Source organism: Cololabis saira, chromosome 21 (assembly GCF_033807715.1).
Source record: "Cololabis saira isolate AMF1-May2022 chromosome 21, fColSai1.1, whole genome shotgun sequence".
In the NCBI taxonomy this organism is placed as follows: Eukaryota; Metazoa; Chordata; class Actinopteri; order Beloniformes; family Belonidae; genus Cololabis; species Cololabis saira.
This window is the reverse complement of record NC_084607.1, coordinates 36786808-36802586: the sequence shown is the minus strand read 5'-3', so window position 1 is coordinate 36802586 and position 15779 is coordinate 36786808. Positions and strand designations below refer to the sequence as shown.

The 15779-nt window shown below is 47.4% G+C and overlaps 1 protein-coding gene across 2 annotated transcripts in view; it reads left to right on the top strand.

Annotated features, from left to right (window-relative positions):
- The window catches only part of tanc2a (tetratricopeptide repeat, ankyrin repeat and coiled-coil containing 2a), a 78207-nt gene extending 70212 nt beyond the window's left edge, over window positions 1–7995 (top strand). For both annotated transcript variants that reach the window (XM_061711054.1, XM_061711053.1), the window contains 3 exons: window positions 58–192; window positions 1605–1705; window positions 5190–7995. In XM_061711054.1, coding sequence (XP_061567038.1) covers window positions 58–192; window positions 1605–1705; window positions 5190–6978 — 2025 coding nt within the window. In that variant the 3' untranslated portion in view covers window positions 6979–7995. The remainder of the gene's footprint in view (window positions 1–57; window positions 193–1604; window positions 1706–5189) is intronic.
- Window positions 7996–15779: the final 7784 nt, after the last annotated feature.

The following is a 15779-nucleotide window of genomic DNA, read 5'->3' as shown; positions in this document are numbered from 1 at the left end:
ATTTATTTTTACAACTCGAGTACTGCGCCCAAGTCATCTCCGTGTGTCTGTTTCTAGCAAGGTAAGGTGAGGGAAGCTGCTCACTCCTATCAGTCAGCGCTGCACAAGTTCCCCGGAGACGAGCTGAAGACCTTCAAGCAGCTGAGAGTGTGCGTGCTGCTCAACCTGTCGCGCTGCCGCCGCAAGATGAACGTGAGTCTTTTGGGGCTTTTTTCCCACTAGTACCTACTCAGCCCGACTCCACTCTCCACGCCTCCTCTCGGCGCGCCTTGACCCGCCCACGTTTCTTTACAACACCCAGATCAGAATTAGGCGGGTTGGAGCAAAGCTGCTGTGACATATTTGATTGTGCGACACAAACGAAGAAGTAAATGCGCCAAATACGGAGAACCTGGATGAGTTGATATATCTGCTGCTTGTTCTGTGGCATTTATTCAGAGCTGGTAGAGGAGCCAAAGATTGTACTCAAGTAAAAGTACTGTTACTTCAGAATTATATGACTCAAGTAGAAGTAAAAAGTAGTCATCCAAATAATGACTGGAGTAAAAGTAAAAAAGTACTTGGTGAAAAAACTACTCAAGTACTGAGTAACTGTTGAGTAACGTCTGATTTATTTTTTTAACACAACCATTCAGACAAAAGTAAAAAATAATCATATTCAGGCAAATTAAATCAATAAAATAATAAAATAAATTAAAATTAATAAAAAATTGCTTAAATTAAAATAATCTTAAAGTAAATTCAAGTACTTTAATAAATAATAAAATAACAGAATAAAAAAATAAATTAAGCACAAAATGTCAAGCCTTTGTACTTTTCTTTTTTAACCAGGCAGAACTAGAACAAACATGAACTCATAGAAACTCTGTGTGTGTTTGAGTCTGTGTAAATGTGACAAAACATGCAAAAACTAACATTTTTCCCAAAGAATCACCCAGTGATGTCATGAGATTGACGCGTACGTGGATAAAAGGGATAAAAGAAAAGTAAAGTAAAGTAAAGTAAAAGTAAAAAGTATAGTGATTCAAAACTACCCATAAAAGTACAACATTTCCCAAAACTTACTCAAGTAAATGTAACGAAGTAAATGTAACTCGTTACTACCAACTCTGCATTTATTTGATATAAATTTTATAACAACGCCATTGTTCTTCGAAAAAAATGAACAAGAAGCCACGAGTCGCACTTTCTCTGATTTCCTCCTCCTGACTCAGACGTCTGACTCCAACCCCCCGACCAATCGGTGGCCTGTAGTGTGATGATGTCAGATACAGCCGACTCAGCAGCTTAGAACCTCGGCAGAATAGTTACAGAAAAGTATCAACTCTGCACGTTAGACCCCTGGTGGAAAAGAACCAAACTGAGTGGAGGCGAGTGGAGGCGGGTGGAGGCGAGTGGAGGCGAGTGGAGGCGGGTGGAGGCGAGTGGAGGCGAGTGGAGGCGGGTGGAGGCGGGTGGAGGCGAGTGGAGGCGAGTGGAGGCGAGTGGAGGCGGGCCGAGCAGGTGCTAGTGGAAAAGCTGCCATTTGTCTTCACCCTCACACCAACTCCACTTGACACAAGGAAATGATTGATTTTCATGCTCTCCATCCTTGTCCTGTGCAGGACTTCACCCTTGCAGAGGAGTTCGCCTCTAAAGCTCTGGAGCTGAAGGCCAAATCATACGAAGCCTTTTACGCCCGAGCTCGCGCCAAGCGGAGCTGCAGGTAACCCTCCCCTTTCAGGAGTTATCAGCGCTGATAGTGGCTTCATGCTGTGTAAAGACATGCCGGACGTGGCACAGATGCACACAGTTCTGTTTGGCTTCATACAGTGCCTTGCGAAAGTATTCACCCCCCTTGAACTTTGTGACCTTTTGCCACATTCCAGGCTTCAAACATAAAGATATAAAACTGTAATTTTCTGTGAAGAATCAACAACAAGTGGGACACAATCATGAAGTGGAACGAAATGTATTGGATATTTCAAACTTTTTTAACAAATATCTAAGACTAGGACAGAGATTTGTCTTCCAACAAGACAAGGATCCAAAACATAAAGCAAAATCTACAATGGAATGGTTCACAAAAAACATATGCAGGTGTTAGAATGGCCAAGTCAAAGTCCAGACCTGAATCCAATGGAGAATTTGTGGAAACAACTGAAAACTGCTGTTCACAAACGCTCTCCATCCAACCTCACTGAGCTCAAGCTGTTTTGCAAGGAGGAATGGGCAAAAAATTCAGTCTCTCGATGTGCAAAACTGATAGAGACAAACCCCAAGAGACTTACAGCTGTAATCGCAGCAAAAGGTGGCGCTACAAAGTATTAACTTAAGGGGGATGAATAATTTTGCACGCCCAATTTTTCAGTTTTTTATTTGTTAAAAAAGTTTGAAATATCCAATACATTTCGTTCCACTTCATGATTGTGTCGCACTTGTTGTTGATTCTTCACAAAAAATTACAGTTTTATATCTTTATGTTTGAAGCCTGAAATGTGGCAAAAGGTCACAAAGTTCAAGGGGGGCAAATACTTTGGCAAGGCACTGTAAATTGAATTAGATCTGGGCTGAGGTTGATCCAGTTGGTCTGGGGAAAACGCACCTAAACTATGGACAAAACTCTGCTGAGGCTAAAATCCCAGCAAGCTGCAGGCCTGAAAAAGCACAAAAATACTAAAAGTTTAGGAGTGTTTTTATTTGAAAATTAATGAGTTTATAATACTTATACCTTAAAAAAAAATATTAAGCTATTTAAAACCAGTAACTGGTACTAGAACGCTAGCTGGTAGTGAGCTCATAGACCTAAAAAAGAAAAAGAAAAAACACAAAAAAAACCTTCAATAGAATAAATAAATACCCTCTGACTTTATATTAGTCACATTTAGAGTGATTTGTTCTTTCCTGGCACCTAGAAATATCAACATTTGACCATCAACTTGAACCCGTTCCCCGTAAATAAAATCCACCGTTAGTGCATGTACTGCTTATTCACTGAGTTTGCATCCACGACTGACCCACGTACACACAAATGCTTAGAGCAAACATTAGTTTAACCTCCTCTTAACTGACTTGTGAGCTGGTGGGTGTCCTTTTTTTCTTTTTCTTTTTTTTAAATACACTGACTAGCGCTTTGAGTGTCCAAGAAAAGCGCAATATAAATGTAATCCATTATTATTATTATTATTATTATTATTATTATTATTATTATTATTATTACTACTATAAATTCAAGTGTGCATGTACAAAAAATGTGCACATCCATCCTTCAAATGTGTGAGGCCGGATCAATATTTATCAATATTCATCTCTGATCCTCCATGAACACATGGAGATGGTCCCGGAGGTAAAACATGGTTGCATCAGAATGAAATAAACAGGATTTATGAAAAAAGCTGCAAAAAGGAAGTGGGAAGGAAGTTGTGACGCTGAGAGAGCTCTCTCAGCGGAAGCCGGAGAGGGTCAGGAGATGATCAGGAGGGAGCTGTGTCGGCTTTTCCTCAAGCCACCTTTCTCTTTGTCCTATTCTTAAGGTCTCATCAGCAAAGTTTACCGGCACCGCTTGTGCTCAAACGTCACGCACAGATGCAGTTATTTATAGCAACAAACAACCATTGATAAAAGTAGAATTAAACAGAAGTTCAACAGAAGTCTAAAAGGTGGTAGCAAACATGTTTTGTAGAGGTGAAGACAGTGACTGTGTTTCCATGCATCAATAACCCTTTTAAAACCTGAATATTGGCAATAACCCGAATTTGCACGGACATGTAAACACCAATAACTCCTTTGAATAACCAGAATTTGCTCATATTCGGGTTTTTAAAAAGCTTTTGATTTTGATTTTTTTTTTATTTTGAGTTATTTACTTCGGTCCATTTGGATACAACATAATACAACATAAAAATAGTCCAATATTTTAAATGGCACCGAAAAGGTACAGGCTGAAGCCAAGGCTTATTATGCCTACCCTTTTATGAACCTCCACTCAGGATATTGGACAAGTAACAGAGGTATCTAGATAAGAAGCAAAGACCAAAAAACAAAGACAAAAACAAAACAAAAACATACTATAAATTGCAAGGAGTGATAAATTAAGTTGTTTTTGGCTAGAGACTGTACAGCGCGGAGAGCAGAGGTTAAGAGTAGGGTGTGTAAAAAGAATTTAACATACCAAGTGGCTTATAGGCACCTGGTATGATGTGGTGCTGCTTCAGGTCCAGGTCCAGGTCCAGGTCCTGGTCCAGGTCCACCTGGTATGATGTGGTGCTGCTTCACCAACTCCTCGGCTAAACGGCCGCGGAGAGCGGTCATGCAAACACTTGCTTCAAATTGCTACTATCATGGTATTATTATAATATTATCATATCAATGTTTTATATTCATTTAATATTTTATTTTTTAACTTATTTTTGAATTTGGTTACAGTAATGCATAGTTTTAGTTCATTTTCTAAATTATTCCATAGCTGGACCCCCTTTATTGATATACAGTTGCTTTTAGTATTGAATTCAATTCAATTCAATTCAATTTTATTTATATAGCGTCTAATACAACAAATGTTGTCTCTAGACGCTTTCCAGAGATCCAGAACATGAACATAAACATAAACATAAACATAAACATAAACATAAACATAAACCCCCGAGCAATTATTACATAAACAATGGCAGGTAAAAACTCCCCTAGTGGGAGAAAAGCCTTAAGCCAAACAGTGGCAAGGAAAAACTCCCCTTTAGGAGGGAAGAAACCTTGAGCAGGACCAGGCTCATAAGGAGGGACCCTCCTGCCGAAGGCCAGACTGGGGGAGTCAGGGACGTCAACAGCACACAGCAGGCAGGTGGAAGCAGCCTGCTTTGGCCTGCATTGGTCCGTACAACCATTTTTCTAAAGATACATGACCCCCTAAGTGGATATTTGTGCCCTCTATGTGAAAGGGGCTATAACCAATGTTGTTTTTCCCGGGGTACGGAAGAGGAAACTCCTCCCGCGTTAATTTCTGACCAATGAGAGAACAGTTGGTTCTCATGGCATTTGTTAACAGCTTTGAACCGCTACAGACGGTTGCCTTGTGAACACAAACCCCACAAACGAGAAACGAAACAACTGTATTGATTTAGCCCCTGAATCGGAACAAAGCAAATGGGCCACAGGTCTAAACAGTTGCTTTATTTGATCTGCTCCAACTTGTTTTCTGGTCTCTTTCCATGCAGACAGTTCCACGCTGCGTTGGAGGACCTGATTGAGGCCAGCCGCCTGTGCCCGTCCAACCGGGAGATCCAGCGGCTGCTGTCCAGAGTCAAGGAAGAGTGTCGCCAGGCGGCACAGCTGCCGGAGGCTCCTCCTTCATCTCACCATGGTTGTCAGCAGAATGTGGTGGTCTCCATGAACAAGGCCAGGGTCAAGGACTCCACGTGTCTGCAGGACAGAGAGGAGGAGGACGAGGGAGAGGAGAGAGACACTCTTCACCCTACACATGCGCTGCAGACTCTGGACACCCGCTACCATGCTGGGGTACCAGCACCCTCTCGCCTCTCTCCCACTCACATGCTCCATCACCTGCCCAGCCCCACCCACTCTGGAGGCCTGTCCTCCCCCGGTCACTCTGCACCGCCCCCGACCTCTTCCTCCTATCCCCACTTCAGCCCTCCTCCCTCCCCGGTGCAGCATCAGCAGCGGCCCGGCCCCATGCTGGACTTGGGCCTGCCTGGACTCCACCACCACCCCGTGTCAGCCCTCCACCTCTCAGACCAGAGTCAGGGGGGGCAACAGAACCACCCGGCATCCGGTCAGAGGTCCATGCCGAAGCAGAACCCTGGCCAGAGCCCTGGCCACAGCCAGTGGCTCCAACAGCTCAAAGTGCAAGGCATCAGGACCAGTCAGCCCACTCCTCCAGCTCCATCCAGCCTGGTCTTTGGAAGTCCTGCCTACTCCCAGTTGGCCCACCTCCCCCGGGAGCTGGCGGAGCTGGGGGAGAGCTTCGGCACCAGCCCCCTGGACGTCAGGCCGAGCCCCCAGGAGGATGTGGATGCTGACCTCATCGGCCAGCTGAGAGCCACATCTGGCTACACGAGAGGCTCCGAAGCAGAGAGGGTTGGGGTAAATCGCTTTGGCCATTCTCTGCCGTTCGGCCGCAACCAGTCAAAAGCAGCCTACTATCCGATGGAAGTGACGGAGGCGGCGATGGGGCCTCCGGATACGCCTCAGTCAACCGGCAGCTATCAGTACCAGCACCAGGGGGGGCTCCGTCGCCCACTCAGTGCCCACCCGGCATCCTCCTTCGCCCCGCCGCCTCGGCCCCTCATCCACTCTCAGAGCGTCAGCGCCCGCTTCTCCTCCAGCAGCGGCAGCCTGGCCACCGGCCCGCCCAACGTCGGTCCGGGCTTCAGGACCTCGGCCTCCGCACAGCACATGGACCCGCCTCCACACCCCATGGGGGCGGGTGTCACGGGTTACCATGACGACCTTTTTCTGATCTCCTCTCCCCAGTCGGAGATGTGCATGGCAGGAGGCGGGACCTATCCCGGAGAGGCGGGGCGCTCGTCTAGGAACACTCCATTCATGGGTATTATCGACAAGACGGGAAGGGTGCCCCCGCAGTATCAGCAGCAGGGTCCCCCCGGGTCCCCGTCCTGCCTCGTCCCCTCCCGGTCCTGGGCCGTGTCTTCGGTGGACACGGTCGTCACTTCTCCCAGCAGGAACCCCGTCAGTCACGGGAGCTTTCCTCCGCACCAGCCGCCGTCCATCGCCTACTTCAACCGCAGCAACAACAACGCCCACAACAACGGCCACCTCCTCCACGACAACCACCCCGACCCCTACGACGGGGCTCTGGACATAGACTTGGCACAGGTCGCTGGTGAAAATCCCTCCTACTTGGACATGAAGGCGGGCCGGACGTTGCCGGTGGGCCACAGCTTCTCCGACCGGCCGGCCGAGAGAAGGACAGGTCCCACCTCCCCCGTCAAACCAAAAAGACCCTTTGTAGAGTCTAATGTGTAGGAAGACGACTGGAACAAATGACTTTCTGGGGCTGTAGATTAATAATGCTTTGCTCTGCTTTAAAACAAGGTTCTTCTTTCCTTCAGAAAAGAAAGAAGCACAGAGAGCTCCTGCGGCAGCGCCGGCCGGCTCACACGCGGTGGCGTATTCATCTGCACATGTGCAGTAACACGTGCTCGGTCTGGGACGTGAATAGCTGTTGGAAAACAGATGAATTTGAGAGAACACGTGGTCATTTGCTGCTTTGAAATGCTGCCAGGTTGTCTTTTGAAGAAGTAGAGTTAATGACTCTTTTATGAAGCTGACAGAGTTGATGTTAAGGAACTATGGGAACCATGGGAACCATGGGAACCATGGGAACCATGGGAACCATGGGAACCATGGGAACCATGGGAACCATGGGAACCATGGGAACCATGGGAACGTTGCGTTCAAGGTTGGCTGTTCTCAGGCACAGAAGAAGCTTCAGGAACGAGAGCAGTGCACGAAACTCTTCTTTTGGCAACACAAAGCACAATGGGGGAACAAACACTTGCTTGTGTGACCTGCTGATCTCCGACTCTTGTGTTTCAAGCTGCATCCTGGAGTCCAGATGAAGACATCAGGGAGACAGAAGACAGAACAGAACCCTGAACCTTTGCCTGCTGCCAAGCCTTTCATCAGGTTTCTCTGTGGACACAGTGACTTGAAGTTAAGAGATGCGCCAGCGCCAGCGCCGCCGCTGACGCGTCAGTCGCTGGCGCGTCAGTCGCTGGCGCGTCAGTTGTTGACGCGTCAGTCGCTGACCCAGACCACAAGCCATAGTTCTAGAAACCAGGACCATGCTGGCATCCAATGAGCGGTGACTCCTGGCGCAGAAGACGCGAGAAATGTGTGATATTTAAGTTATGTCTGTATTTAACTGTACAAATATAGTTTTGTCTTAGAACAGAATATCCTTTTTTTTGCCTTTGTGTGTTTATTCTGGAGGAGTTCACTCAGGGCCGAGACTCGAGAAGACCAGAGACACGAGAGGACCCGAGACTTGAGAGTAACCAGACTTGAGAGGAACCCAGACTTGAGAGGAACCCAGACTTGAGAGGACCAGAGACTTGAGAGGACCCCAGACTTGAGAGGACCAGAGACTTGAGAGTAACCAGACTTGAGAGGAACCAGAGACTTGAGAGGAACCAGAGACTTGAGAGGAACCAGAGACTTGAGAGGAACCAGAGACTTGAGAGGAACCCAGACTTGAGAGGAACCAGAGACTTGAGAGGAACCAGAGACTTGAGAGGACCCCAGACTTGAGAGGACCAGAGACTTGAGAGGACCTGAGACTTGAGAGGAACTGAGACTTGAGAGGACCCCAGACTTGAGAGGAACCCAGACTTGAGAGGAACCAGAGACTTGAGAGGACCTGAGACTTGAGAGTAACCAGACTTGAGAGGACCCCAGACTTGAGAGGAACCCAGACTTGAGAGGACCCCAGACTTGAGAGGACCCGAGACTTGAGAGGAACCCAGACTTGAGAGGACCAGAGACTTGAGAGTAACCAGACTTGAGAGGAACCCAGACTTGAGAGGACCCGAGACTTGAGAGGACCCGAGACTTGAGAGGACCCCAGACTTGAGAGGACCCCAGACTTGAGAGGACCTGAGACTTGAGAGGACCTGAGACTTGAGAGGACCCCAGACTTGAGAGGACCCGAGACTTGAGAGGACCAGAGACTTGAGAGGAACCCAGACTTGAGAGGACCCGAGACTTGAGAGGACCAGAGACTTGAGAGGAACCCAGACTTGAGAGGACCAGAGACTTGAGAGGAACCAGACTTGAGAGGAACCAGAGACTTGAGAGGACCAGAGACTTGAGAGGACCAGAGACTTGAGAGGACCCCAGACTTGAGAGGACCAGAGACTTGAGAGGACCCCAGACTTGAGAGGAACCAGAGACTTGAGAGGACCCCAGACTTGAGAGGACCAGAGACTTGAGAGGACCTGAGACTTGAGAGGACCTGAGACTTGAGAGGAACCCAGACTTGAGAGGAACCAGAGACTTGAGAGGAACCAGACTTGAGAGGAACCCAGACTTGAGAGGAACCAGAGACTTGAGAGGAACCAGACTTGAGAGGACCAGAGACTTGAGAGGAACCCAGACTTGAGAGGAACCAGAGACTTGAGAGGAACCAGAGACTTGAGAGGACCAAAGACTTGAGAGGAACCAGAGACTTGAGAGGACCCCAGACTTGAGAGGACCAGAGACTTGAGAGGACCTGAGACTTGAGAGGAACTGAGACTTGAGAGGACCCCAGACTTGAGAGGAACCCAGACTTGAGAGGAACCAGAGACTTGAGAGGAACCCAGACTTGAGAGGACCCCAGACTTGAGAGGACCCGAGACTTGAGAGGAACCCAGACTTGAGAGGACCAGAGACTTGAGAGTAACCAGACTTGAGAGGAACCCAGACTTGAGAGGACCCGAGACTTGAGAGGACCCGAGACTTGAGAGGACCCCAGACTTGAGAGGACCTGAGACTTGAGAGGACCTGAGACTTGAGAGGACCCCAGACTTGAGAGGACCCGAGACTTGAGAGGACCAGAGACTTGAGAGGAACCCAGACTTGAGAGGACCCGAGACTTGAGAGGACCAGAGACTTGAGAGGAACCCAGACTTGAGAGGACCAGAGACTTGAGAGGACCTGAGACTTGAGAGGACCAGAGACTTGAGAGGACCTGAGACTTGAGAGGACCAGAGACTTGAGAGGAACCAGACTTGAGAGGAACCAGAGACTTGAGAGGACCAGAGACTTGAGAGGACCAGAGACTTGAGAGGACCCCAGACTTGAGAGGACCAGAGACTTGAGAGGACCCCAGACTTGAGAGGAACCAGAGACTTGAGAGGACCCCAGACTTGAGAGGAACCAGAGACTTGAGAGGAACCAGACTTGAGAGGAACCCAGACTTGAGAGGAACCAGAGACTTGAGAGGAACCAGACTTGAGAGGACCAGAGACTTGAGAGGAACCCAGACTTGAGAGGAACCCAGACTTGAGAGGAACCCAGACTTGAGAGGAACCCAGACTTGAGAGGACCAGAGACTTGAGAGGACCAGAGACTTGAGAGGAACCCAGACTTGAGAGGAACCCAGACTTGAGAGGACCAGAGACTTGAGAGGACCAGAGACTTGAGAGGAACCCAGACTTGAGAGGACCCCAGACTTGAGAGGAACCAGAGACTTGAGAGGACCTGAGACTTGAGAGGAACCCAGACTTGAGAGGAACCAGAGACTTGAGAGGACCCCAGACTTGAGAGGAACCCAGACTTGAGAGGAACCAGAGACTTCAGAGGAACCCAGACTTGAGAGGAACCCAGACTTGAGAGGACCCCAGACTTGAGAGGAACCAGAGACTTGAGAGGAACCCAGACTTGAGAGGAACCCAGACTTGAGAGGACCCCAGACTTGAGAGGAACCCAGACTTGAGAGGAACCAGAGACTTCAGAGGACCCGAGACTTCAGAGGAACCCAGACTTGAGAGGACCTGAGACTTGAGAGGAACCCAGACTTGAGAGGACCTGAGACTTGAGAGGACCCGAGACTTGAGAGGAACCCAGACTTGAGAGGACCTGAGACTTGAGAGGAACCCAGACTTGAGAGGAACCCAGACTTGAGAGGACCAGAGACTTGAGAGTAACCAGACTTGAGAGGACCCCAGACTTGAGAGGACCCGAGACTTGAGAGGACCCGAGACTTGAGAGGACCCCAGACTTGAGAGGACCCGAGACTTGAGAGGACCCCAGACTTGAGAGGACCCGAGACTTGAGAGGACCCCAGACTTGAGAGGACCCCAGACTTGAGAGGACCCGAGACTTGAGAGGACCCCAGACTTGAGAGGACCCCAGACTTGAGAGGACCTGAGACTTGAGAGGACCTGAGACTTGAGAGGACCTGAGACTTGAGAGGACCAGAGACTTCAGAGGAACCCAGACTTGAGAGGACCCCAGACTTGAGAGGAACCAGAGACTTGAGAGGAACCCAGACTTGAGAGGAACCCAGACTTGAGAGGACCCCAGACTTGAGAGGAACCCAGACTTGAGAGGAACCAGAGACTTCAGAGGACCCGAGACTTCAGAGGAACCCAGACTTGAGAGGAACCAGAGACTTGAGAGGACCTGAGACTTGAGAGTAACCAGACTTGAGAGGACCCCAGACTTGAGAGGACCAGAGACTTGAGAGGAACCAGACTTGAGAGGAACCAGAGACTTGAGAGGACCAGAGACTTGAGAGGACCCCAGACTTGAGAGGACCCGAGACTTGAGAGGACCAGAGACTTGAGAGGAACCCAGACTTGAGAGGACCAGAGACTTGAGAGGACCTGAGACTTGAGAGGACCAGAGACTTGAGAGGACCCCAGACTTGAGAGGACCCGAGACTTGAGAGGACCAGAGACTTGAGAGGACCTGAGACTTGAGAGGACCAGAGACTTGAGAGGACCCCAGACTTGAGAGGACCCGAGACTTGAGAGGACCAGAGACTTGAGAGGACCAGAGACTTGAGAGGAACCAGACTTGAGAGGAACCAGAGACTTGAGAGGACCAGAGACTTGAGAGGACCCCAGACTTGAGAGGACCCGAGACTTGAGAGGACCAGAGACTTGAGAGGAACCCAGACTTGAGAGGAACCAGAGACTTGAGAGGAACCAGAGACTTGAGAGGAACCCAGACTTGAGAGGAACCAGAGACTTGAGAGGAACCAGAGACTTGAGAGGAACCCAGACTTGAGAGGAACCAGAGACTTGAGAGGAACCAGAGACTTGAGAGGAACCCAGACTTGAGAGGACCCCAGACTTGAGAGGACCTGAGACTTGAGAGGACCAGAGACTTGAGAGGAACCAGACTTGAGAGGAACCCAGACTTGAGAGGAAACCAGACTTGAGAGGACCAGAGACTTGAGAGGACCCCAGACTTGAGAGGACCAGAGACTTGAGAGGACCTGAGACTTGAGAGGACCAGAGACTTGAGAGGAACCCAGACTTGAGAGGAACCAGAGACTTGAGAGGAACCAGAGACTTGAGAGGAACCCAGACTTGAGAGGACCCCAGACTTGAGAGGACCTGAGACTTGAGAGGAACCCAGACTTGAGAGGACCTGAGACTTGAGAGGAAACAGAGACTTGAGAGGACCCCAGACTTGAGAGGAACCCAGACTTGAGAGGAACCCAGACTTGAGAGGAACCCAGACTTGAGAGGACCCGAGACTTGAGAGGAACCTTCAACGTTTAGGTGGGGGGTTTGGGTCTCGTTGTTTGGATATGAGGATATTTATCCCCGGGGAACCTCTAGGAACATTTACTGTCATTTTCTTTTTTTATACTTTTGCTAGTTTTGTTTCTTGAAGCTTTTGGTATTCTGTGGTTCTGATCCTCCTCATTTATGCAACATGGATTCCAACAGTTCCGTAGGAGAAACTTCAGCTGGCGTGTTCAGCTGTCACTCCAGAGACAGATGAGCATCACTCAGCTCGGCTCCAGCTCCTCTCTGTACAAATGATTTTAATGTTGTCCTAGTTTGGGTGAAAGGCCGTTTCTTTAAAGGATTCTTTCAAACAAAGAAGTTCACATGAACTTGTCCGTGCTCTTTTTGAGTGTATTGACTGTATCAACCACATCAGCTTCCTGGGTCAGAGGATTCATCCATCTGGGTTTCAAGTGCCCCTTAGTGGCTGTTAAGAGAAGAAATACACATGAGGCTTTTCTTTATTTCACTAGCACATTCTTGCTACCGGTACTTTGCTTCACATCCAAGTGAATTGATCACACATTTTAGTTGTTTGCACCCACAGAGTCACGTGACCTCTGACCCTGCAGTTCCTCTGAATCAGACGTGTGCACTGAGGAAAGACCGGCTGAAGGCTGAATTCTGGTTCTGTGTTAAACCTACGCCGTAGGCAGTACTGGAGTTGAGGGGGGATGATGGGGGATGGCATCCCTCCTGAAATAGAAACGGTCCAAATCATCCCCCCCTGAAATAAAAACGGTCCAAATCATCCCCCCTGAAATAAAAACGGTCCAAATCATCCCCCTGTAAAACTGCCATCCCTCCTTTCCATCCCTTATGTCATTTCATCAATGAATGTGGTTTTACTGCTATTTCAACATTTAGAGTCATCACCAGAAAAATAACACCAGAAATAAATAAAATAACTTATTTGACAATTTTCACCTGTTTCAAGTAAATTTTCACTTGAAATAAGTAGAAGAATCTGCCAGTGGAACAAGATTTATCTTCTTATTACAAGCAAAAAAAATCTTGTTCCACTGGCAGATTTTTCTACTTATTTTAGGTGAAAATCTACTTGAAACAGGTGAAAATTGTTGTTTTTTCCAGTGATGAGTCTTGTTTTAAGTGTAATGAGATTTTTTTTACTAAAATGAGACATTTTAACTAGAAATAAGACAAATATTCTTGTTAAGATTGTGAGTTTTTGCAGTGATCCATGTTACTTATCCTGTGAAGGACAGAGTCATATTGATAAGTTCAGAAAAGTGTTTTTTATTGTTGTGTTTTGATGTATTTGATGTAAGCCCAGTGGATATTTAAAGCTTACAGAAGGCTGCATTTAACTGCTGCTATGTCATTCCTGCAGTATTTCTGCAGGTGTTTTGGTCACTGCTATTATTTGTAATATATTATATTATTTGTAATCAGCACAAATTATCTGTCCCCATATGATCAAATCTACCACCCCCCCTGATTTTATTTTACAACTCGAGTACTGGGGACGGCTGCCCCTTCTGTTGGTGAACCTGTTGAAACCAGCAGCTTAACCAAAGCAGCAAACTAATGTATTGAGTGTGGTGACCTTTTGTGGCCAGTAGGGGGAAGCACGAGACATGGTTACTGCTGGAATAAAAGCATATATATTTAGGAGGCCATTGCTGATAACTGATTTAATGTTTGAAGTGGTAAATCTTTCTCGATCATGTTCACAAAGAGAGCTCAGTGTTAACTCTGTGGGGAAAGAGCAATGTGACCAACAGGAAGCTGAATTGAGCTTTTAATTATTTATGAATATATTTTCTGCACATGAATGCATGTTTTGTATGCTTGTTTGAAGGTTTTCTTGAAGGATGAGTCCTCCTGCAGTCTCCAGACCACTGTCCTCGTGTCCCCCCGTCCTCAGGAGTTCCCAGCTGTGAGACGGCATGGTGGGATTTGTGCAGCCAGCTCAAATGCTAACTTACATTAATAACCAAATGGTTTAATGTTCAAACCTTTTTGAGACTGAAAAAAGTGAAAGTGGGGTCATGTGGGAGCAGGTTGTTGTAGTGCATCATTGTGTGTGATGGTTTCAGGAGCCGGACGCCTCCCCATGACTGAAACACGGCGTTGAGCTGTGCGTGTAGGACTGTAGCAGCCTGCTGGGGGCGGGTCCAGGGGGTTAGTGTGGGATTTTTCACTATAAAATGAGTTCATATTTAAACCAAGGACTGTTACGGCAGTTTAAAAAAACAAAAACATTATTAAACATGTAAAACAGAGCACATGTGTTTGGATGAAGCTCATGTTACATTAAATTCACTGAGAGGAACGAAGCTGAACGACTTGCGCCACCGGGGGGGGGGGGGCACAAATTTGCTGGCCACCCCACTGGCCTCAATAAAAAAAACAAAAAACACTTGCCGGTCACATAGATTCTATCGTCAGTTATTCAATAAAATTTTATTTACAGTATACTCAGACTCCTCGTACAGTAGCTTCTGCCCTAATGATGCATTTGTGCAATCTTCACTTTCATCAAATCATCACCTGAAGTGTCTTCCTGACAGTCCTGAGGACTAAGTTGGGCTGTTGCTGGCAAGAATAAAGTCCAAATTTCGTTGAAATGTTGAGAAAAAAGGCGAAATTTCGACTTTATTCGCGAAATTTCGACTTTATTCGCGAAATTGTATTTCAACATTAATCTCGACATTTCGACTTTTTTCTCGACATTTCGACTTTTTTCCCGAAGTGCACAATAAAAAAAAATCTTCCCCTCTCAAATATGTATTCTCCTGCCTGGCCCTGATACTCTTCCGTAATCTGGCTGAATGTGAGGTTGTTAGTTGGGATTTCACACCAGCGTGAATGCAGCAGACGTTCACATCCAAATGACAAGCAAAGCCGTTCACAAACTTTTTATTTCACTTCCTTTTGAACATAGACACTGACATGAAATACATCATAAATAGTTTCCAACAACGGAAATTTGGCAAAGTTCTCTCTTAGGCACCGATGCTGAGTCATAAATCACAATCATGAAAGCTGTTCAAGAACATGAATTTAACATCTCTAACACGTCTACGATCACATCCAAACACAGCGACAAGTCCAGAACATCAGGATGGAGAGGCGACAGCGCCCCCTGGAGGGTGGGGGACAACCAACACACAAACTTCAGACCACTGTACCGGTAAACTGATCGCTGTGGTCGTGCGGTGACTGACACCCAGTACTGGAGATGAGGGGGGATGAGGCGGGGTGGCATCCCCCCCTGAAATAAAAACGGCCGCTGCGGTTCCACTTTACTGCGCTGAAACGCGGCAGTGAGCCCACAAGACGACAACCTGGCGGCGGCGGAGATGTGAACACATCCGAGTCGTTCCGCTGAATGGGGTCAGCTGTAATTCACAACTTTTGAAAAGTATTTGATGCCACTTAAAGGAAATGTTAGCACCTCAGAATAAGCCAGATGTTTAGACGCTCACACCAGTGTAACCAGTACTCGAGTTGTAAAATAAAACCAGGGGGGATGGTGGATTTGATCATATGGGGACAGATAATTTGTGCTGA